Source organism: Lepidochelys kempii, chromosome 5, assembly GCF_965140265.1.
Source record: "Lepidochelys kempii isolate rLepKem1 chromosome 5, rLepKem1.hap2, whole genome shotgun sequence".
In the NCBI taxonomy this organism is placed as follows: domain Eukaryota; kingdom Metazoa; phylum Chordata; order Testudines; family Cheloniidae; genus Lepidochelys; species Lepidochelys kempii.
In genome coordinates, this window is record NC_133260.1 from 35,237,846 (window position 1) to 35,262,500 (window position 24,655).

At 40.2% G+C, this 24,655-nt stretch overlaps 2 protein-coding genes across 5 annotated transcripts in view; one reads left to right on the top strand and one right to left on the bottom strand.

The window, feature by feature from the left end:
- Nucleotides 1-21,398, bottom strand: part of DHX29 (DExH-box helicase 29) — a 35,565-nt gene extending 14,167 nt beyond the window's left edge. Inside the window, exons 1-15 of one of the 2 annotated variants that reach the window (XM_073343934.1) lie at nt 21,137-21,398; nt 19,170-19,243; nt 16,540-16,653; nt 15,289-15,418; nt 14,235-14,374; nt 13,456-13,581; nt 12,804-12,930; nt 12,342-12,497; nt 11,469-11,634; nt 9,731-9,851; nt 8,133-8,735; nt 4,033-4,176; nt 3,746-3,922; nt 2,345-2,485; nt 21-165 (exon numbers count right to left, since the gene is read on the bottom strand). In XM_073343934.1, the coding sequence (XP_073200035.1) occupies nt 21-165; nt 2,345-2,485; nt 3,746-3,922; nt 4,033-4,176; nt 8,133-8,735; nt 9,731-9,851; nt 11,469-11,634; nt 12,342-12,497; nt 12,804-12,930; nt 13,456-13,581; nt 14,235-14,374; nt 15,289-15,418; nt 16,540-16,653; nt 19,170-19,243; nt 21,137-21,326 (2,554 nt within the window). In that variant the 5' untranslated portion in view covers nt 21,327-21,398. Of the gene's footprint in view, nt 1-20; nt 166-2,344; nt 2,486-3,745; nt 3,923-4,032; nt 4,177-8,132; nt 8,736-9,730; nt 9,852-11,468; nt 11,635-12,341; nt 12,498-12,803; nt 12,931-13,455; nt 13,582-14,234; nt 14,375-15,288; nt 15,419-15,650; nt 15,838-16,539; nt 16,654-19,169; nt 19,244-21,136 lie in introns of those variants that run through there. The other variant, XM_073343936.1, reaches the window with a different exon arrangement.
- Nucleotides 21,399-21,573: 175 nt separating this feature from the next.
- MTREX (Mtr4 exosome RNA helicase) overlaps nt 21,574-24,655 on the top strand; it is a 102,394-nt gene continuing 99,312 nt past the window's right edge. For 2 of the 3 annotated variants that reach the window (XM_073343938.1, XM_073343939.1), the window contains exons 1-3: nt 21,574-21,850; nt 22,451-22,588; nt 24,394-24,460. In XM_073343938.1, coding sequence (XP_073200039.1) covers nt 21,738-21,850; nt 22,451-22,588; nt 24,394-24,460 — 318 coding nt within the window. In that variant the 5' untranslated portion in view covers nt 21,574-21,737. The remainder of the gene's footprint in view (nt 21,851-22,450; nt 22,589-24,393; nt 24,461-24,655) is intronic. The other variant, XM_073343937.1, reaches the window with a different exon arrangement.

Sequence of the window (24,655 nt, forward strand, 5' to 3'; positions counted from 1 at the left end):
TTTAGGAAGTGATCAAGTACCTAAGAAGGCAAGCAATTCCAAGATAAGGTCAAGGTTGATCTTGTAAGGATTCATGTAGAAGATTGCTTGCTGTGTACGATTGCTATACGTCTGATAGTAAGGATCCAAATCAACACCTGATCCAGACTGGAGTGGGACATATTCCTAAAAGGGAAAGAATTTGGTAACATTAACTTTATGCAAGAGGAAGGCAAGAGAGGAGAACGTAGACATTTATGCCCTTTAAGTGTTTTAACTTGTCTTGTAAGGCAAATATGTACAAAATGGACATCATATAGTCCATTTTATAATAATAAAAAAAGTTCCATTAGGTACATCTTGTCCATCCCTGCTGCTCACACTGGACCATCTCAAAGGCCTGGCAAGCGGGTACTTTTTGTTTTTGAGGCTGTTATCCTGTGCGCCAGACCCTGTGCTTTAATTTAAAAAGTAACAAGCAAGTCTCTAGCCCGTATGGCTGCAAGAGAAGCCATTAAAATGTGAACTGAATGTAAACTGAGGCAGTCATGTTTGTCTGAGCTCTGGTCTACACTCCGATTGGTTTAATTACTGTGAAAAAAGCCACACTCCGAGCGGTGTTGTTAAGCCAACTTAAGTCCCAGTGTAAACAGTGCTAGGTTGACAGAAGAATTCTTCCATCAATTTACCTACCACCTCTCGGGGAGATGGATTATCTACATCAACAGAGAACCCCTCCCATCAGTGTTGGTAGTAGCACTATAGCACCACAGCCACTGTAGCTTTTTAAGTGTAGACAAGCCCTGACTTAGGGTTTGGAAATGTGAGCTGCCCCTACCTATCTCAATAATGTGAGAATTCTTAAGTCGAATGATAATTTAAGTGCCACCAATGTCAACTATTTCATTGTTAATCAAAGCATTCAGAAAGGAGAGGGACAATCATAATATATGAAGATCTTCCTACCTACTGCAGTGTCTCATTTTGGACAGTGACTGGGTGGTGCTCAGGAGAGTGCTACCACTTATTCGCCTCCCTTTCTCATACAATATACAGCCAACTAGCCAGTGGGGAGGAGTGAAGCCCAGAAGGGCATCTAAGCCCCATCAAGGGAAACTAGTTCCACAGAGACCTGCAAGACATACGAGTCACAGTTAAGGAGAGCCAACCTTGGAGTGGGGAGCAGAACAGGTGATATAATATTTTTTACATCTAGATAATCCACTGTAAGCAGTGTCTTATTTTGGCATCCCAAATGGCAGGAAGCAGCTTGGAAGAGGGACATCACTTTTCCTCTGTCCCCTCTCCTTAGTTTATCTTCATAACTAAGCAGAATTGTTCCTGAGTCTATTCAAGAGCTTACCCAGTCTTTCCTTAAATGTATCAAGAGTTGGGAACGTGCACAAGATATTGAAGGTACAATTTAACTGGGAATCAAAATTAAAAATATAGTAACAGCAGGGCAGCCACAAATAATTGTTGATGAAGCCCCAGAACACACACGGTTGATGACTCAGTAAGTTGCTGAATATATGGTTTCATAACCATTGGAAATATCATAATTGTATATAGCTAAATTAGTATTGTATTAATTGTGATAATGATTTGATACCATTGTGCAAATGGATCAGCTGTCAAAAAGAAAAAACACAGAAAATACACTACTTCTTCCACAAATTCATGGTATACCCAAACCTTGAATACTGTGCACAGTTCTGGACACCTCATCTCAAAAAGAGATATATTAGAATAGAAAAAGGTGCAGAGAAGGGTAATAAAAATCATCAGGGATATGGAACAGCTTCTGTACAAGGAGAGATTAAAAAGGTTGGGACTATACATTTTAGAAAAGAGTTGACTGAGGAGGGATATGATAGAGGTCTATAAAATCATGACTGGTGTGGAGAAAGGTGACTAAGCAAGGATTATTTACCCAGTCACATAATACAAGAACTGGGGATCATCCAAAGGAATTAATAGGCAGCAGGTTTAAAAGAAAGTACTTCTTCACCCTATGCAGTCAACCTGTGGAACTCGTTGCCATGGGATGTTGTGAAGGCCAAAAACATAACTGGGTTCAACAAAAAACTAGATAAGTTCATGGAGGATAGATCCATCGATGGCTATTAGCCAAGATTGGCAGGGACACAACCTTGTGCTCTGGATGTCCCTAAACTTCCAAGTGCCAAAAGCTGGGTCTGGACACTTGATAAGTTCCTCTGTTCCGTTCATGCCCCCTTAAGCATCTGGCACTGGCCACTGTTGGAAGATAGGATACTGGGCTTGATGGACCGTTGGTCTGACTCAGCATGGCCATTCTTATGTTCTTAAAGAAGACTGTCCAAACAGAAAATACTTGTTTTACCTGATGCTTTGTGATTCCTCCTCCTTTGCTAGTAACATTTATTGTTATTTCTTCCTCCTCCTCCATGAACTTCTGACAATATTCAGAGTCCTTCTCCAGAACATAACCAATTTCCTCAATAATATTTTCCACGTGGAAAACCTACAGAATTATTTTGAGAGGGGTAAATACAAAAAATAAACCTACATCCTTTCTGTCTTTCTAAAGCACACACTCTTAGGACTGAAAAGGGAATTTCCTACAACGCTAGCTAAGAAAGAAGATCCAAACTTCTACAGTAAACTATATGTTACTCCTCAACAGCAGAAAAATGGAGTGGCACTATACGTTGAGGAGCATATAGTGCCACTCCCTTTTTCTGCTCCTTCCTTTGAAAGGGCAAAGCAATATACAGTAATATATAGCTGTTAAGTATCTATACAAGGGTAAGGAACCCTCTTCTGCACCCACCCCCAGACCCAAACAGCAGCACAGAGGTCTGTGAGGTGGGGTGGGAAAAAAAAAGTCACAAGGAGATCTTTCCCATTTCACTTATTTCCTTATTATTTATATGAAAATAGAAAGTGAATCACACTATTACTTTAGGAGCGTATCAAAAAACCGAGCAAGTCGGTAAACCAAATTAACAAAGCAGCATAAAGGATGTGTTAGAGCTTTGTCCTTGTGTATCACAGCATTAACAATGCTGGATAATAAATTGTGATGGACTGTGCATTTAGTGTACTGTATGTGGTATATTAGAAACCCTGTAAGCAGCATTTTAGTTATTTTACCTTTTTTTTCCACAAATAAAAATGAAGACAATAACAAGTAACTGAAATTTAGTTGGTCATTTAATACTAGATGACTGGTCCACTTAATTCAGCAACAGAGCTATATCAGTCAGTATTGATGTGCAACAATTTGCATAGAATACTCCATATATATATTGCTTTAACGTTACCTGGCATCTCAAAGTTACTAAGTATTCGATAAAAAATTATAAAGGTGAAAGATAAACAGTAAGAGGAGAGACATTTTGAAATGCTCACATTTTCCTCATCATCAGAACCTAACGCAACAGAACACAAAGAAAAATGGCAAGCCTCAGGGCCACAGAAACAGAAGGAACTTAAAATTTGATTTTCATTTAAAAAACATATGTACAACAATAAAAATGGTGTTTTAGAATTTCTGTGGATGATCTGAATTGTCAGAGGGGAAAAATGATGTAAATCTAAGTACAGAGTTCTGTTCGTAGGACCACTGAAGCTATTTTAGGATTTTTAAAGATAAAAAGGGCTAAAATGGTTTTAAATTCAGATGAAAGACTACCTTCTCTTGCTGCTGTAGCAGATACAACTGGATGACACATTACGGGAGCTTATTTGTGTGGGTAGATATAAAGAAACATTTACCTACCTCAACTGGGTAACTCCTTCCTGAAATCCTTAGAATGGGACAGTGGGTGAAATAGCTGGAAAACTTTTCACTGTCTACAGTAGCACTCATTAAAATCAAATGCAGATCTGAACGTTTATGCAAGATCTCCTTCAGAATGATTAGCAAGAAATCAGACTGGACACTTCTTTCATGAACCTTGAATTAAAAGGATGTAGAGAGTGAATTAGTCTGGAGGTATAAATAAAAATAATTCCTATGAAAGATACAATTGTGCAAAAGCAAAGTAGAAGTGAGAGAATGCTAACCTCATCTACAATAACATGAGATACATTTGAAAGAAGACTGTCCTCCTGAAGTTTCCGAAGCAGAACTCCTGTTGTACAGTATAATAATCTAGTAGCTTCTCCCGTTCGGGATTCCATACGGATTTGATATCCACACAAGGAATTCTACAAAACAATTTAAAGTATAGCATTTAAATATATAGTGGTTTAAAATACTAGATATACCACAGATACACAAAGATTAAAATGAAAATTAAACACTGGTTTCAGGCACTGCATAAACTACTAGTAAAATAGCATGGTGGATTTTTTTCAAATCCAAACAAAATTTGACACAATTATTAGTTTCTACTTGGTATAATTTAAGGGAGATTCTGGACGAGAAAGTTAAGTACATTGACAGTTACCAATAAGGCAATTAGAATAGCATGTGTACAGCTCATATTTAAAGCTTACTATGACTAATTAATAAATCCTCACAAAGCCCACATATTGGGAAACTAAGGCAATGATCTTTTCAGTGCAACTGTATCAGTGTCACACACACGAACATGACCCCCTCTCAGCAGGGCTGGATTAACTCTCCTGTGGGCTCACGGCTATTAGATTTTGTGGGGCCCCTGTATACAAATTTTTTTCCTAATTTAAAACAAAATTATCACAGTTATGGTATCGAGGTTATTAACACTATACTAAACTTGCCTTTTAAGTAACAAAGCCATTCTGTGGTTACATTTCAGTCTTAAAACATGTAGAATATAGTTAATTCAAAAGAGCCTACTTCTTACCTCAGAACAGCTGTTATATTAGTTTCTTTCTGGGAGGGAGTTTGGGTGCAGGAGGGGGTGATGGGTGTGGGCTCTGGGTGGGAGCTTGGAGCAGGTGATTCTGACCCAGGGCACAGGGTTCGGGTGCAGGAGGGGGTGTGAGGTGTAGGTTCCGGCCAGGAGGCACTTACCACAGGTGGCTCTCGGGCAGTGGTGCAGCAGGGCTCAGGCAGGCTGCCTGCCATATCCCCACGCTACTCCCAGAAGCAGCCAGCTGCTGGCATGTCTCTGTGCAGCCCTGGGGGGAAGGGGACAGCGTGTCTCCGTGCGCTACCTGCGCCTGCAAGTGCCGCCCCCACAGCTCCCATTGGCTGTGAGCTGGCCAATGGGAGCTGCAGGGATGGTGCTGGGGGTGGGGACAGTGTGCAGAGAGGAGCGGCGTGGGGCATGGCATACACGCAGCCTGCCTGAGCCCTGCTGCCCCACTGCACTTTTAGCGACCTGGAGATCGAGATCAAATGGCAGAGGCTCCAGAATCAGTCAATCGGGGGGTTGGTAACCAATGAATCTCATAAATTATGGATTTATTTTTGCAGGGATCCCCTTGGCCCAAGACCTTGGGCTGCAGCCCTTAAAGTCCCTGCATTAATCCGGCCTTGCCTCTCAGTATTACACGATTTGAGCCAAACTGAAAAATGTGGAAAAACAGTGATACTATGGATGGTATTTCCAAAACAGCCAAAACCAAGAAGTAGAAGAGGTTCAGATTAGTACCGAAGTTACTGGATGCTAATCCAGGCAAATATTTTGCATTTTGACGGTACACAATTAAAAATGTAAAAAGTACAAAAGGGGTACAGCTCCTCAAAAATCCATTGCATATTAATTACCTCACACATAAAAAAACTGTATTCCTATCATGGTATCTATTCACTTATGATAGCCATTCATTTTCTACAGCCACTGAAAGAAGTTCTACTTTGTTTTCCAGTACTTTTAAGATATAAAATTCAGAATGTAAGACCACAAGCTTATTTTAACCAGAACAATAATTTAAATGGGCCTTTCAAAAGGTCAGAAGTTTGCAGTTATAGTCCCATTAAAAAAAAAAACCAAAAAAACCCAGAATTTAACTTGACCTTGTTAAGTATATTTTTAAAAATAGCTTAGTGGAAGAAGGATGGAGTAACTTCTGCTGTGTTATTAAAAATTCCAGGATATGAAGATAAAATCCAAAGGAAGGCTCAGGTTAACTCCAGGACAAATTAGAATATTTGAGAAAACCATTATTAGTATTCACTTGTGAAAGCTATTCCCTGCATCTCACATAATGAATGTTGGAACTTCTTGAAACATAATTTCTGTAGGAAAATTGATATTGTGTGAAGTTTTGTTTCTGATAGAAATTTCTATCTTTGAGTATTGCATTTGTTCTAAGAATAGTAATGTTTTGAATATGTGCCCCTACATTTGTTCGGGAGCGTGTTTATAGAATTCACATATGCTTATTATTAGTTAGTAGGGCTATCAATTAATAGCAGTTAACTTACACGATTAACTAAAAAAATTAAACACGATTAAAAAATTAATCGCGGTTAATTGCGGTTTTAATTGCATTGTTAAATATAATACAATTGAAATTTATTAAATATTTTGGGATGTTTTTCTACATTTTTAAATATATTGATTTCAATTACAACACAGAATGCAAAGTGTACACTGCTCACTTTATATTATTTTTATTACAAATATTTGCACTGTAAAAAACAAGGAAACAGTATTTTTCAGTTCATCTCATACAAGTAGTGTAATGCAATCTCTTTATCACGAAAGTTGAACTTACAAATGTAGATTTTTTTTGTTACATAACTGCACTCAAAAACAAAACAATGCAAAACTTCAGAGCTACAAGTCCACTCAGTCCTACTTCTCGTTCAGCCAATCACTAAGACAAAGAAGTTTGTTTACATTTACGGGAGATAATGCTGTCCACTTCCTATTTACAGCGTCACCAGAAAGTGAGAACAGGCGTTTGCATGGCACTTTTTTAACCAGCACTGCAAGGTATTTATGTGCCAGATATGCTAAACATTCGTATGCCCCTTCATGCTTTGGCCACCATTCCAGAGGGCATGTTTCCATGCTGATGATGCTCGTTAAAAAAATAATGTATTAATTAAATTTGTGACTCAACTCCTTTGGGGAGAATTGTACGTCTCCGGCTCTATTTTACCCGCATTTTTCCATATACTTCATGTTATAGTAGTCTTGGATGATGACTACTATCTTTTTAAGTATACTTTCACTGCAGATTTGACAAAACGCAAAGAAGATTACCAACCTGAGATTTCTAAAGATAGCTACAGCACAATATCCAAGGTTTAAGAATTTGAAGTCCCTTCCAAAATCCGAGAGGGATGAGGTGTGGAACATGCTTTCAGAAGTCTTAAAAAGAGCAACACTCCAATGAGGAAACTATAGAACCCGAACCACCAAAAAAGAAAATCAACCTTCTGCTGGTGGCATCTGATTCAGATGATGAAACTGAACATGCGTCAGTCTGCACTGCTTTACATGATCATCGAGCAGAAACCATCATCAGCACAGACGCATGTCCTCTGGAATGGTGGCTGAAGCATGAAGGGACATATGAATCTTTATCGCATCTGGCATGTAAATATCTTGCGATGCCGGCTACAACAGTGCCATGAGAACACCTGTTCTCACTTTCATGTGACATTGTGAACAAGAAGCGAGCAGCAGTATCTCCTGAAAATGTAAACAAACTTGTTTGTCTGAGCAATAGGTTGAACAAGAAACGGACTGATTAGACTTGTAGGCTGTAAGTTTTACATTGTTTTATTTTTGACTGCAGTTATTTTTTTGTACATAATTCTACATTTGTAAGTTCAACTTCTATGATAAAGAGATTGCACTATAGAACTTATATTAAGTGAATTGAAAAATACTATATCTTTTATATTTTTTATTACAAATATTTGCACTGTAAAAAACAAAATAAGCATTGTACACTTTGTATTCTGTTATAATTGAAATCAATATATTGGAAAAATGTAGAAAATATCCAAAAATATTTAAATAAATGGTCTTCTATTATTGTTGAACAGCATGATTAATCGCAATTAATTTTTTTCATTGCTTGACAGCCCTGTTAGTTAGTAATCCAGTGTTTAACAAAAAGCAAAGGAAAATGCATTTTAAGGAAAAGGAAAGAGGTCTTTAAATAAAATCATGCTAAACATCATTATGTGGCTTCCACTATGTACAGAAAAATAAATTTCCTATAAAACCAGTTGGTCTAAGCTGTTAGCTAGAAATCAAGTAGTAGCTTACTCTTCCTCCAGGTCCAGTTTCACAGCCCATTTCTTCACAAACTCTGGTAGCCAGACTCACTGCTGAGATCCTTCGGGGTTGTGTGCAGACAATATTACATTTACTTGATCCTCCCACATTTAGCAGCAAATCCTCCAACAAGAAATGGGGCACTTGGGTACTTTTGCCACTGCCTGTTTCTCCAGCCACAACAACTACTCTATGCTTTTTAAGAGTTTCTATGATTGAATGTCTGTGTTTAAACACAGGTAACTGTTGTCTCTCCTTTAAAAGTCTCTGGTATCTGCAGGAACTTTGAAATTTTTTAAACAGGATCCTCACAGGTTCCAAATCATCTGTGCTTGTGGTTTCAAGAGAGAGTCTGTTGAAGTCCTCTTCGGAAACTAAGTTTTCCCAGGAGTCCTCAGGATCTTCTGATACTTGGGGTTTGTTTTCAGATTGCTGCTGTTGCTGCTGCTGTTTGAGTTTGTTTAATAACTTAGAAATAAAATTATCACGAGGTTTGTTAGTTTCTAACTTGCTTTCTTCTTCCTTTTTCTTTTCAGTTTCACTCCATTCTAACCAAACATCTCGATATGGGGGAGGCAGCAACTGATGGACCGACTTTAGAGAAAACAGAAAAAGTGACAATATGTATTATTCTGTAGTTTTACTGATATTTCACCTACAAATCAATTTAAAAATTCTAGAAGTTACCTTAAAAAAATCTTTAAGAAATGAAAGACTATATCACTGATCCAAATACTTAAAAACTTCCTCTCTATAGATGCAGATTTTAATCACTTATCTTCAGAGTCTGTTTGGGTACTTTCTATGACAACATTTTTATTTGAGACCTCAAATCTTCCCTTAAATATGTTGCTAGTATTTGATTGCAGCTAAGGAATTATTAGTTTTCCCAAATCCTACATTTAGGATAAAGATATATAAAAAAATAAAAACAAGGAAAAAGTATATATGAAACTTAAGGAGTATCAGTTATTTGAACAGACCATATTAAAAAACGTACAATAGGGATGTTTAAAGGCTTTTTGCTTTTACACTGTCACAAGGATTGTACGTCAACTGATTGTTTGATTAAATGAAAATATTAAGTCTTCTATACTCTGATGCAGAAGTATTGCTGATTTACTTATTCGACAACTATACTGCTGAACAGTAGACAAAAGATAATTTCTCACATTATCAAAAACTATTCCAAAGAACAACTTAAATACCAGAGCTCACTAATTCTTTCTAAATGAGCAAGTCCAACAAATAAAGAGGGGGAGAAAGTTGAAAGTTCATATATTTGTAACCATGTTGAGCATCTGTTTTGCTGTACCCACAGGTAGACTGGTAGAAAATCTTTTTAACTTTTTACAATATTTAACTATTACACACCATGAAATCTTGCCACACCTTACGGTCTCACATGATTATGTTTGGCACCTTCAGTAAGGACAAGTGAACGTGTAATTTACAGGGAGAATTCGAGCTTGGAAAATCTTTACTGATTCAGATTTTTAAAAGATGAATGTGGATATCATGTCAGAAAATAAAATCTTAATGTGAAAATACATTCCATCCTAAGCATCTAGTGTAGTGAAAAATCTTACCTGTCCTTTTACTAAATGATAGAGAGCCAATGTAGCAGCCAGATGCTGAGCTTGCATACTATCCTCTGTCACAATTGTAGGACACACTGCCATTACATCAACTGACTTGGTAACCCTAACCCTTCAAAGATAGAAAAAACAGTTCTATAAAATCATGTTTCAGACAGACATTTCTATTTACTAGTCAGGTGCAGCAACAATTTTTGTTTTATATGTAACATTCAAATAAGTGGAAACTGAAGGTTATCAGACAAAGAACATTACACAAATAAAATCATTAATGGTTAAGGGTTCAACATAAAACAAAGAAAAGTGTAGTAACAGTTTTATGGAACTGATCTCTAGAGTAGATTTCAGTGACCTGTAGGGTTGTTTGTTTTTTGAAAAAGGAAAACCAAGCAGACCTTTGATAAAACTTAAAGTGACCTACTTGTGGAAACAAACATTTACAGTAACTCCTTGCTTAATGTTGTAGTTATGTTCCTGAAAAATGCTACTTTAAGCGAAACGATGTTAAGCAAACCCAATTTCCCCATAAGAATTAATGTAAATAGGAGGGGTTAGGTTCCAGGGACATTTTTTTCGCCAGACAAAAAAACGACTACCCCCTCCACCCCCACTATAAGTTTTAAACAATTTAATACTGTACACAGCAATGATGATTGAGAAGCTTGGTTGAGGTGAAGTCAGAGGGTGGAAGAGAGTGGGATATTTCCCAGGGAATGCCTTACTGCTAAATGATGAACTATCACTCGGCTGAACCCTCAAGGGTTAACACATTGTTGTTAATGTAGCCTCACTCTGGAAGGCAGCAGGAATGGAGGGGGGGAGACAGCATGGCAGACAGAGACACAGATACACACCATGTGCATGAGAGAGAGACAAGCATTGCCCCTTTAAGTGTGCTGACACCAATCTAAGTACATTGCCTTTTTAAATAGATCAGCAAGTTGTGACCGCAGCCGCTGCCAGCAAGCTCCCTCTATCCTTAGCCTTGTCATGTCCCCACTGAGGAGATGGTCTGATGGCGTAAAGGAGCAGGGGGAGGAAGGCGGACACCCTGACATTAGAACCCCTATCCCCCCGCCCCTTGCACAGCAAGCAGGAGGCTCTTGGGAGCAGCTCTCAGGGAGAGGGCAGGAGCAGCACATGGCAGTAGGGGGGCGGGGAGGGAAGGACAGCTTAACTGCCTGGCAATTAACAGCCTGTTGGGTGGCTGCCACACAGGGAACTTAGGGAAGCAGGGAGCTGATGGGGGGCTGCCGGTCCACCCTGGTTCCAAGCCCCTAACAGCTAGTTCCAACAGGCTGCTCTTTCTGCAAGCAGTGGACAAAGCAGGCGGCTGCTGAACAACGTTATAAGGGAGCATTGTGCAACTTTAAACGAGCACATTGCCTAATTGATCAGCAACGTAACAAAGTTAACTGGGACGACTGTAAGTGAGGAGTTACTGTACTTAGATGATGTGGGCATTATTGCAAAATATTGTCTGAAAGGTAACCGTATGTAGAGCTGGGTAAAATTTTTCAACCAACACTTTTTTCAGTAAAAATGCATATTCAGGGACACCGATTTTACAAATTTGTGTAAAATTCATTAAATTGCGTAAGTCAAAAAAATTCCCAAAAAAGAAAATTCTAAATATGTATGCTTAGAGTCATTCAATTAAATGTAAGTAGCTAGCATTTAGATAGTTAAATGAATCAGTAGAAAATTCAGCTTTACTAGAAGTACATACCTACATTTCCAATATCTACCCACCGGAACTTTTTCAAAAGAAGGATTTGGACTCTTGGGGAAATTTTTCCTGCACCAATCGATCAAAAACTGTTTAGGAGATTTACCAGTCCAACTTCGAGCAGTGTAGTCAAAATTCCTTATATCTCGAGGCTCCCTCTTTTTCACTGAAATGGTAAAAACAAAATTTACATTATTTTAGATGTTCACATGGACGCTCCAAACGTTAATTCTTGAATGAACCCAAAGTAATTTTCCTCTTAACCTAGGCATTTTTAGTAGAAAGTAAAATTTTTTTATTTATATTTATATTTGCATTTATATTTAGTAAGTACTGATACTAGCCACTATCAGACAGAGAATACTGGTATGGCGACATCTATACTTAATCTTAATTACAGAAAATCTGGCACACTGCTAGAATTCTTAAAAAGAATACTAGATTTAATCTTGGTGGTTCAGGACCAGTATAGAATATCACTCATTCTTGTTGCTATATTTAAACAACAGTCAAAGGTTTCAACCATTAAAGATCTTTGTTGAAGAAAATTAACGTCTAACCGGGTGACGCAGTGAAACAGCACATTAGCTTTCCATCTACAGAAAGATGTATTCAAATCATGATCTAACTCATAAGTGACAATTAGTGGCAAAACAAAAAACAAAAAAAAACTTTAAAGCTGCTATGCTACAATTAATATATTGCTTTTAAAGCCAACTGGGAAGTTAAATCAGCTCATCCTATCTTCACTGTAATCCAGGGTTTGATGTCCCAGACCATACAGAAGAATGCACAATCCAGGGGCCATTACAAATCTTTAGTTAACTGGAGTACAGTAAATGAAGTTTGTATTGTTTTGAATTTCAATCATACCCTTCTCTTCCTCTGCAGCAGCTCCAGATTTTTCAAGCAAGTTCAGGTTCAAATTAGCTTCAGGAGGCAAAGGAGATTTTTTCTTTTCATTTTGTTGTTGGTTTGAAATTTTTATAGCTGGATTAAACACAGGATGTTCTTCTAGTGCTGCCATTTCTGCAAAGAAAAAACAGTACCTGTTTCCTTTATGTGCTTATCACTGACCCTTTGAAAATGTGACAGGTTGGACAGCCAGAAATGCACCCAGTAAAATCAGTTATTTTTTGACATCTTGGGTCACACCAAAAAGAAATTCATGAAGGTCTGCAATTCATGCAATGATGTGAAACCAGTTAAAAGGTACTTAAGGTATCATCTTAAGGAGATTTTTCCTAATAGTTGATAGATTTACCAGCAAAAGTGTGACTGAACAATTAAAAATGTAAGTTTATTAAAAGGTACAGATAATTTGAATGTCCATACCATGCTGAATTCTTCTTATTTTTTCTTGTGCCACCTTCTGGCTTTGCTTGTCTTTATCTTGCTTGGAGGAACTTGCCTGTTCCTTTGCTTCCAAAAGCTTTGTAGCCAAATGCAAGTATCTTTCATTCTGTTCCAAACAAGATCATTAGTTACGTCCTAGATATTTTGCAAGTGAAATTAATTACAAACTACATAACAAAGCATATTCCCTCCCAACCCCCCCGTCCACACCAACACAATATTTATATGAAATAAATCCTTTTGCAAGAGAATGAACAATTCTAATTTCATGAATAAAAATAAAAGGCTAAGTGTGGGAATGGAAAACAACAGTTATCCCACTTGTTTAAGTCTCTCAAGGGACTGCATTTTCCTTTCTAGCACTATGCACCAAAAGTTTTGCATTCAACACAAAAACAAAAAGGAAGAATGACTTAGGAAGCATTACTTCTAGAAGGGTTTTTTTAAACCCTCCTCGTTCTGCCTGCAATGCTGTCAAATCTACAAAAACTAAGACAACGATTAAATCAGTTATTCAAAACTTGATTTTCAACAAATACACATACAATAGAGCCAGAGTTTACAGATAAATGCCACATGAAAACTGCCATATGAAAGAAAGACTCCCTATACAAATTGCTCTCCGTCTTACAGGGTCAAACTTTTCCTCATCTTCTGATTTTTTCACAGACTCGCTTTTCTCATCATCACTCTGTTGCTCAGCATACTGTAGAATCCATTCCTTCATACTCATCTCTTTGTCTTTCCCAGTATCTCTCTATTAGAAAGAATAGCCACAATTAAAAAGATAATTGTAAAGGAAACTAAAGATTTAATCGCTGTTTTGGTCAATATTTGAGAAATTCAAAACAATTTAAAAAAATGAAGATGCTTCTTGGATCTTGCAAAACATCACACAATTTATATATATGCCTTTTTGATGGCGAGATAAATGTTTTACAACTACTATGGGGGAACAGGGAGTGAGGGGGTTATGTGGGGAATCTTGATTAAGATTTAATAACTTGTGGTACTGGACTCCTAAACCACAGAGGCAAACTTATATACGCACAAATCAATAAAAATTACGTCCAGCGTATGTGTTCTTCTATAGAATACAGCAGTGGTAAATAGAATTAATGGGTTGTGGGGACTGGAGAGTAGGAGATTTAACTGTACTGGGACTTTGTATTTTTTCCAGCAAGTCAAATGTTACCACCAAAACTTCATAAACCTTTCATTTTTTGAACTTCAAGTTACACCTTTATAACCACTCCACTCTAAAGACTAGAAATCCTTCTATGTACTTTAAATTACTGAACACGTAGGATAGGATTTTTGATAATCTTCTATGTTGACATAACTCTGCTCCTACTAAAGTCAGTGGGAGTTTAACCATTGAAAACTCCTTCTCATAATTCCTCAAATTACCTTTATTTCAGGGCCATCTTCCTTCTTTTTGCTGTTTGGTAACGGAGGAGTTTCACTCCATGGCACAGAAGAACGAAATTTTGCTCTAGGTTTGTGTTGCTCTTCTTCAAACTGCTGACTGAATCCTTCAGGTAATGCATCTTTAAAATAAAATGTAATTCCAAGTAACAGAAAAAAATAACTGAAGATACTTTCAATGGCACTGGGTGCAAACTAAAAATAAGAAATAAACATCATGTAGGACTTAATCAAACCCAGGTCTTAATATTCACCTGAGCAGATATTGATTTCTGCTTATTATACCTATTTTGTAGATGCATAAATGGAGATAAAGAGAGATTAAATGACTTGCCCAAAGTTAGGCGAAAGTCCAAAGCACAGCTAGAAAAAGCAGCAACTCTGGAGCACCTGGTTCTAATTACTACTAATCCTACTGAAATAAACTGTTACTACTATACTGCACTCCCACACCACAGTGATTGCTATTGCTCTTGTACAATAGGGTCAAATTAAAACAAGCCACCTATAATTCACATCTTTAAAGGCAACTGTAGAATATGAGGCCCTCTTGGGGATTTTCTATCTGTATTTATGACTTAATGAATTTCCTTTGAGTCTTCTGAGGGACGCTGTGGTGCTAAGATTTCTCTGCTGCAGAGTGCTTCTTCAATCTACAATAGGAACATACTTCCATGCTATCTGCAGTGTTGTCATAGCCTTGTTGGTTCCAGGATACGAGACACATGAGGTAATATCTTCTACTGGACCAACTTCTCTTTCACCAGCAGATGTCGGTCCAATAAAAGATATTACCTCACCCACCTTGTCTTTTTCTATACCATATTTTTATGTAAACTGTTTTTTCTAGAGTATACCTAATGGTATTGCTAGTGAAAGAAAAAGGAAAAAGGGAAATCCCTGCTCTTAAGAATAAGTGGTACCATACACTGTCATAGTCACTAAAAACAAGACAAAACTCACTCAATAGGAATCAGTTACAAACGATTCAAAAAAACTGTGGCACCTAAAGTCACTTCTCAGGCATGATGCTTACCATCAGAAAGGTTTAAACAAAGCCAGTCAAGTGCAGAGTGAAGATCACCACCATACAAAATTGTATTTTTCATAGCTTCCTCAATGTCCTCGGTCTTAAAAGAAAATCCTTGCAAAGCCATATATACATCCTACAAATAAAGATAATTAGTACGTTTTAAGAAGGACATTGATTTAAATTGTAGAAATAACGCCAATTTAGAAAAAAGTTTGTAAAATTCTGAAAAGAGAAGAAATTTGGTATTAAAAAGATGCAAACTGCAAAGGTACAGGCATCAGAAAGCATACTAAAGAATAAACAAAATTCACTATTTAAGATTATTGTTAAATCTCATTTAAAATAAAAAAAATAATTTCACACACCTAACCAACCAGAAAGACAAGGGTGGTAAATCTCCATCAATGATCCAAAGACAGTGTTGTGATGAGCATAGCTCCAGGCCACCCCCAGCTTTTGGAAAGGGGAAAATTCTGTCCCTAGATCCTGCATGGGGACTCCAGCTTTTCGTTATTGGGTATCTGATGGGAGTGGAGCATCCCTTCCATCAACCTGCTAGATGGGAACAGGAGTTTGTGTTTCTTCACTCTCACATCAGGGCTTCTTGGTTAGCATGAGGGGGAGGAAACAACTGCTCTATTCTTTCTCCAGTCTCCTGGCTGCTATGGAGGAACTTCTCTAGTAATCTGCCCCTCCCCTCAGCCTCCATACCAGTCCTCAGCACATTTAAGCTTACTCTGGAGAAAATTGCATTCCCAAGCATGAAACTGACATTACTTGACAGTTTTATGACTCCCCATAGGGTTTGACTAGAGCCATATGCATGCTCAGGAAAACACTGCAGCTATTTAACTTTAGAAGGTTCTTTGTCACCATAAGAACTAGAACTTCTTAAAATGAAATCTTAAATACTAAAAAAATAGGTGGTCTACAGTCATACTTGCCAAGAAGAGCTTCCCATTCACCACTGGAGTTTTCAAATCCTCTTATGTTCCACTCAAATTATTACTTATTTCACCTCACACCCAAGCATCTTCAACTATTGACTTACACTGGCAAGGACATTCAACTGGCCAATTGCATTCGATATCTGAGATTTTAAAGAGTTTTTTAACAAAATTATGTTGTATTGCAAAATGAGAAAACTTGGCTTATACCAAATACTAAAGTAAAAAGTGACAGAAAAGTAACCTATTTACGATCACTGAATAAATGTTGATCTAGATTTAAAAAAAAAAAAGATTTGTACTCCACCTGTAATTTTTTGGCAGTAAGTCTTCTAGAAATCATTCCCTTGTCATCACTTTGCTTTTTGTGCTCATTGATGACTCCAATAATCCTTTTTTCCAAGTTACTTTTAATCACTACCTGTGGAGACAGATACTAGTCATTACAAATTAAATAAAATCTTACAAATATAAACTAAGATACACTACAACAACATCAGGGACAGACAAGATAGGAAGGTAGAAGACTCCTTACCCGCAAAACCCTTTATCTTTCCAATTCTCGCCTATTTTTGGAAACCTCTCTTATGTGTATTGTTGGTCAAGATACTAGCAGAAGAATGAATGTTCTCTGTTTTTTTTATTTAATAAAGTTATGATGTTCTCTTAGCTTTCTCCACATTCAGGTTTCTTTATTAAAGAGGGGGCCTATTTTGCTTTTAGGGAAATACAATTTCTTCACATGAGTGGGAGCCAAATAAATCTTTTTGACCAGATGAAAAAAAACAAACAAACAAATAAACAAACCCAAAGACAAAGAACTAGGACTTAAACTGTCAGCTATCTAAACATACAGTAGCTCTTAGAGAGGTTTAACCAAGATAAATAAACAGATCTGCTTGAGCACCACTGAAACCACTAAGTGAGACCTGGGCCTCCAGCTTAAATTTAAAGTTTTGGTTTTAGTTTAAACCAAAACACACATATTAAGATCCAAAACAGCAGGCAGTCAGCAACTGAATATTGCAGGTAACTACTTTGTGACTTGCTCTGTGAAATAAGCAAATGGACTCAGTTCAGTTCCTGCTTTGCACTCTTGCTAGCGGTCTCTGCAGACTCGAGGAATTGAAAGGATGTAGAAAACAAACTATACTCTCACTCCAAAAAAATAGCAGAGGCAGTTTCAGCTAACAAGAACATGGCTTTCCAAAAGAAATAATGTCCTGTACCAACTAGATCACTCAAGTCATATTATATTAATTTTGTATAGAGACAAGTTGTGACACGATCTTTGACATATGACAATATTAATTTGAAAAAAAAAAAAAAAACACTGTCAAAAACAAGTGACTTGATCAGGCCGCAATATTTGGCTATTTTCAACATCCTTTGAATACCTGTCATTTGTAGACTATCGACCAAATCCTGCTTGCCCTTAATCCCCATGTCAATCTTATTGAAGCTGCTTATGTAAAGGATTAGATCTTACATAGGCAACAAAATCCTGTTATGATCACAAACTTTATGTCAATAAGAGACTAAAATCCTATAAAAAACCCACCATCATAAGAAACTGGTTTTGCACAGCTCTTTGGCATGCAATATATTTTTACAATACACCAAAGTTAAATTTCAGAGATCAAATATTTTAAAGTTCACAGAACTCAAAATCAGACAAAGTTTCCTCATTATGAAAATACTAATATGTCTTGACTGTTTTCTTGAAGCTGCTCCACCCTTCACATAAAACTCAACAAAAAGTATGCCTGCAGATTTCTAGAGTCCAGTACGCTTTCTTGTTTTTTAGTCTGTAGCACATGAAAGAATTTTTTTTCCTGTTAGAATTAGGTACAGTAAATCCTCGCTTAACGTTGTAGTTATGATCCTGAAAAATGCGACTTTAAGTGAAACGATGTTAAGCGAATCAAATTTCTCCATAAGAATTAATGTTAGGTTCCAGGGACATTTTTTTCACCAGACAAAAGACACACTAAGACAGACAGACAGACAGACAGACAGACAGACAGACAGACAGACAGACAGACAGCCTCTCTCTCTCCCCCATATATATATATATATACACACACACACACATACACACACATATATACATATACACACACACACAGAGCAATGATGATTGTGAAGCTTGGTTGAGGTGGTAAAGTCAGAGGGTGGGATATTTCCCAAGGAATGCCTTACTGCTAACTGATGAACTAGAACAGCTGAGCCCTCAAGAGTTAACACATTGTTCTTAATGTAGCCTCACACTCTACAGCACAAATGGAGGGAGGGGAAACAGCATGGCAGACAGAGACACAGACACACACCCTGTGTGTATGTGAGAGATGAGCATTGCCCCTTAAAGTATGCCGACTCCACTCTAAGTACACTGCCTTTTTAAGGAGATCAGCAAGTTGAGACAGCCCCTGCAGCCAGTCCGCTCCCTCCATCCTGAGTTCTGTAGTGTCCCCCTCCCTGCTCTATGGAAATTGAGTAAGCAAGGGGCAGGAGCAGGGGGGAGGGGGACACCCTGACATTAGCCCCCCCCACAGCAAGCAGGAGTCTCCAGGAGCAGCTCCAAGGCAGAAGGCAGAAGCAGCACATGGCAGCGGGGGGAGGGACAGCTGAACTGCCGGCAACTGATAGCCTTCTGGGCTGCTGCCTCACAGGGAACTTAGGGGAGCGGGAAGCTGATAGCGGGGCTGGTCCACCCTGATTCCAAGCCCCCACAAGCTAGCTGCAACTGGCTGCTCTTTCTGCAAGCAGTGGACAAAGCAGGCGGCTGCCAAACAATGTTATAAGGGAGCATTGCACAACTTTAAATGAGCATGTTCCCTAATTGATCAGCAACGAAAGTTAACTGGGATGACTTTAAGTGAGGCGTTACTGTACTAGGAAGAATGAAGCTGTTTTTTTCTTGAAAGACATACTCACTTTAAGGATAGATTTATCCAGATTTGCAGCAGCACTAGAATCAGGTGTGGAACCAAAACTGTAGGTTTTTGGACCTGCAAATTCCAAAGAAATATTACTTAAACGAGCAAAGCAGATTGGAATACAATTTAAACATCTAAAGCAGAAACACATGGCCTGCCTATAGTGTAGGAGAAGGCATATAACATTTTTTGATAAATAGATGGACATATCCAACCCTTAAGTAACTACTTTATTTCAGGAGTTGCTTGTGAATTAATACATTTTTCAGGTAGAGGATTTATTGCAACTGAAATTTTTAAGCATCTTGTGGCATATGGTTTGACTGGGATTCCATAGGGTTTGGTAGACACACATGAATTCTGGCAAAATTTTCTAGTATTATAATCTTCTGGATTATACTTTCTGTTCACCTCCCTATTCCAGAGTTGACTTTATATATAGACAGGGCCATACCAAATTCATGGCATTAAAAACTCGTCACGGACCATGAAATCTGGTCTCCCCCTACCCCACCTGAAGAATCTGGTCTTTTGTGTACTTTTTAACCTATACTATACAGATATCACAGGGGAGACCAGCGTTTCTCAAATTGGGGGTCCTGACCCAAAAGGGAGTTGCAGGGGGGGGTCACAGTACTGCCACCCTTACTTCTGAGCTGGGCGGCCTTCAGAGTTGGGCAGCTGAAGACTGATAGCTGTTGGCCGAGCGCCCAGCTCTGAACGCAGCGCCCTGCCAGCAGCGGCACAGAGGCGTGGCAATACCATACCATATACGGAACTAAATGTCCAATTCGTTGGCTTAGTTTTCTATCATGTTCTTCATATGTATAAAGACATACAATATTCCTATTCACAGGAAGCTCTTAAAAAAATTAACCTCCCAGTGGCTTGGAAAAAAAACACAAGATATCGTTTATATTTTTAACTGGAAGGTGCATTAGAAGCCCTATAACTATCCAGCTCAATAGATCTGCAGATTTTACTGAATAAAATATGTTTTCACTGCTCTTTACTCCTGTGAGCCCTGGAAAGCAAGCACAGTTGGTGGCAAGTGAGGTGGATACTATTCTGTCATGTTTTATCAGAAATGTTTACTTCAGTACCAAATTCTGCCCACAGCAACACTTGTGTAATGCCGCAGAAGACAAAGGGGCTGCAGAGGTATCACTGACTGTGATGCTGACTGCAGAACGCCCATTACGGGTAATCACAGTATTGGCAATTCATATGCATCGGAAGAAGTGGTGTTTTACCCATGAAAGCTTATGCCCATATAAATCTGTTAGTCTTTAAGGTGCCACCAGACTCCTTGTTCGTTTTGTGGATACAGACTAATACGGCTACCCCCTGATACTTGGCAATTTATATGGTATGGGAGGCTCTTGCTCTTCCTAAAGCTCCAGCTCCTTTGATTATAACTCAATCTCAACTTTCATTTAACAGTGTTGAGCTCTCACGGTTGCGAGTGGAAATCTGAATCGTAAAGGTAGCTCCCATCTTCATCTTTTATTTTTTATTTAAAGTATCCTGATTTTTCAGTCAATCACCTGATCTGTGTGGGTCCAGCTCATAACTTCGGAGGCCTTAGGGCTGCCCGTACTGCAACGAGGCATAAAAACAGCAGGAGCCCAGGGCAGCTCTCAGTGCCCAGCGAGTTCCCAGCAGCAGCGCCTGACTAAACCCGTCCTACCGCGTGCCCCGACTGCTCCGCCGTGCCCGTGCCCGGAGGGTGACCGCGCCCGTCTCCGCGGCTGAAGGGGGGTTTAGCGCAGGGGAAAGTGCGGGACGGGGGGCAGCGCCCCAGGGGCCAAACCAGTCCCCGGCCGCTGCAGTTGCGGACCCTCCCCCTGAGCGCAGCAGCCTGGGGGGCCGGGAACAGCGCGCGGAGGGGGCAGGCGAGCGGCGCCGGCCGGCCGCGTGTGGCGGCCAGGCAGGTGGGAAGAGAGGATCTCTCGCCGGCGCTACCTTGCTTGACGCGGGGCTCCTTGGATACCAGGGCCGGCCTCACGGCGGGTCTCTTGCCTACAGCCTCCCCGGCGGCTCCGGACTCGGCAGCGGCTTTAGCCCTGGCAGCGGCAGTGGCCGCGGACACAGCGGCGTGAACGGCCCCGGCCCCCGCGCCGCCCCCCTTGTGCTTCTTGTTCTTGCCGCCCATCGCGCCCGCACGGCAAGGCGGCCAGCCGGCCCCGCAGACACAGCGCCTGACTTTTTACATCCGGGTACCACAGAGCCTCACCCCCGCGCTAGGAGCTATATTCTGATTGGCCGGCACCCGTCCGCGCTTGCTGGAAATCCGGACTCTATGGTCTTTGCAGCCACTTCCGGCCAAAGGTCACGTCAGGATGCTGGTGGCACCGCGATGCATTGTGGGATTGCCTGCGTCTGGGAGAGCGCGGTATTGGGCGAGAACATCTCGTCTATCTCCACCCGTGGGTAGGGCGCCTGCGGGATTTCCTCCCCGGGGCAGGCCGGCTCGTGCCGCGCGCGCCTTCCCCTTCCGGCGCAGTGCAGGGCCGGGGGAGGAGCTCTGTGGTGCGCGCGGGGCGCTGTGGGACAGGCTGGAGCGATGGCGGACGCCTTTGGAGACGATCTGTTCAGCGTGTTCGAGGACGATGCCGCCGCCGCCTCTGCGGCCAAGAAGGGCAAAGCGGCCGCGGCCGAGGCTGCCAGCAAGGCCGGGTGAGTGGCTAGTCGGCGCGGCCGTGGCTCTGCCCTCGGTATAACCCTCCCCTTCCCCCCATCCAGCGCCGGCTCGCACGCGCTGGGGCCGGGGTTGCGCTCGTCCCCACGGCGGGGGCCGAAGGGAGAGTCGGGCTCCCGGGATGCAGCGCCGCTTTCCCCACAGCGGTGGGGTTGGCCCCCTGGGTTGGCGGGTGCAGCCCGATCCCCCCCGGCTCCCGCTTAGGCGGTACTGGAGAGTGTTGGCCACAGGCCGTGTTTATGTCCGTTTGGGGCAGAGGCGGCCCCTGGCCGTTGTGGGGTTAATGGGGATTTACATCCGTTTTGGATTTTGGCCCCAGCACGCTCAGTGCGGTATATGCACACGGTCTCTCCCCCAGGCAGTTTGTGATCTCCACCAAGAGCGTGGGGCTGAGGTGAGTTTGGCATTTTCCAGAAGCCATTGGGGAGATTTTTTTTATGGTTGGAAACAACATTTTCTACAAACACGGGTTCCCAAGCTGTACCCCACCGTAAATAGCAGAGCCATTCTCCTTCCCCCACCCCCATTAGAGGTATTTTAAAGGCAAATCTGAAATCTAACGTTTGTTTGCATTACAGGAAACGCTCAGATGGCAAATCTCCAGCAGGCTCTACGAACATCCCAGGAAAAAAGAAAAGAGAGGCAGAGGTTGATAGCACGGATTATGCCATTTTTGGAAAGAAATCCAAGATAGAGGATGTTTCAGAAGATATTAAGTAAGACTTAGTTTGTTATCTGGTATAGGCAGAGTGTTTGCTGTGAAGGTGCTCTGAATTATATCCCAAGTTAAAGGTCTAGAGTCAGGATTATTTAAATGAATGAGAAAGCTTTGGGAAGTTATTAAGTCAAACTACTCTCAGGGAAGAGCAGTTGCAATATTGGAGATCTTAAAGAGCTGTAAAGGCAGTGACTACAACAAACAAAAATGGCTGGTGCGGTTTGAATGGCTACTAATAAGTGTTGCCATTGGAATTTGGTCAACAGGTTATTGGTTGAAGCCACCTTAAAAGTGATGAACTTGTGGCTTGTGCTTTATAGAAAGGGATGGGAAAATGAGAGATGCACAAGGAGGCAGCTGCTGGTCAGCTTACTGAAACAAACCATTGTCTTTGACTGATGGTCAGTGGAAAATGGCGTACTGAGGAAAGAGCTGTGGGAGTATATAGACAAGATAGTGGATGGGGTTCAGTCATGAAGAGTGCTGTAGACCTGTGATCTTGTGGTGGCTCTAGAAGTGGATAGAGGTCTTTTAAGACTGAATTTTCTTTGTGCTTGCTGGGGTAAAATTAGTCAAAGCATTCCAAACAGACTAGAATTTGTAAGTGTAATGGATTCTTGCCCAGTGATCAAACCACTATGTTTAGTGCTGGCCTCAGAAACATAGAGAAGGGTTTTGTTTTGTGCGGGGTGCATGCTAATTTTACTAATACATTTTATGTATAATAACATATGAGGGGTGATTCTGGCCCCTGCAGCCTGTTGCTTCAGGGAAAGAACCACCTAGCCACTTGTGCTATGGCAGAGGTTCTCAGATTTTTGTACTGGTGACCCCTTTCACACAGCAAGCCTCTGAGTGCGACCACCCCCCCATACATTAAAAACACTTTTTATATATTTAACACCATTATAAATGCTGGAGGCAAAGCGGGGTTTGGGGTGGAGGCTGACAGGTCGCAACCCCCCATGTAATAACCTCATGACCCCCTGAGGGGTCCTGACCTCCAGTTTGAGAACCCCTGTGCTATGGTCTATGTACATTGTAATTTTTTTCCAGTGGACTAAGTCAGTGGAGGGTTTTGCATGCATTTTGGGGAATTTGTGAACTTTTATTCTTTGCAAAAATTAATTAAATGTTGCCGCATCACAGGGAGATAACGAGTCCTGCATTTTACAGATGGGAAACTAAGGCAGAAAGCCTGTGATTTGACCCAGAGCAAAAAGTTCATGTTGGAGCTGGGAGAATGTAGGAGTTCTCTGTTCTTAGTCTTGTGCCTTTTCTATTAGGCTACATTGCCTGTCACATTGTTGAGGTGTTCTCTCCTTGTTGTCATAAGTGAGACTGTCTGGCAACTTGGTTGCCAGTTTCAGTTCAGGCTGCTGCCTGAGAAGCAGTCTAATTTCTGAGGTACAGACACTTTCAGAAATCAAGAGGGGAGTCTTGTGAGGGGGGAATCTGAAAACAATAGTATATACACCATGCCTATACTTTGCTTTGTTCAGTTTTGAAGACTGTTTGACTTAAGAGGCTTTCAGCATATGCTGACTGCTGTGAAGGTGGCATTGATAGAATAAGGCAATTTTTATGATTTATATAATTAATTTTAAAAAATGTGTTGCAAATCCAAAAATGGTGGTTAAAGTATATTTGTTAGCAGTTTTGATACCCTGTTGTAGTTTTGGTGCCAGTTCCCTCTGTCATAATGTCATCTTTTTAAATGTTTAATTTACTGATGTAAGAATGAGATGTAATAATATGCCCTCAGTATAGTTTGATAGTGCTAGTTAACTTTTCTTTATTTAGTCTGGCAGACCTGATGCCGAAAGTAAAGGTGCAAGCCGTTGAGACTGTTGAAGGTTGTACACATGAGGTGAGCACCGTAAAAGCATTTATTTTATGGTGTGTAGAATTTTGTTTTATATGAATGTCTTGTCTTTTACCTTTTTGAGTTACAACTTTTCAGTGAAGCTCTTTAATCTTTTTACTATAATCATTACTATCTTAATTTTTGGTTTGGTGTTTTTGTACTCTCTACATTTCTACACTGCCTTTCATCTGCGGATCT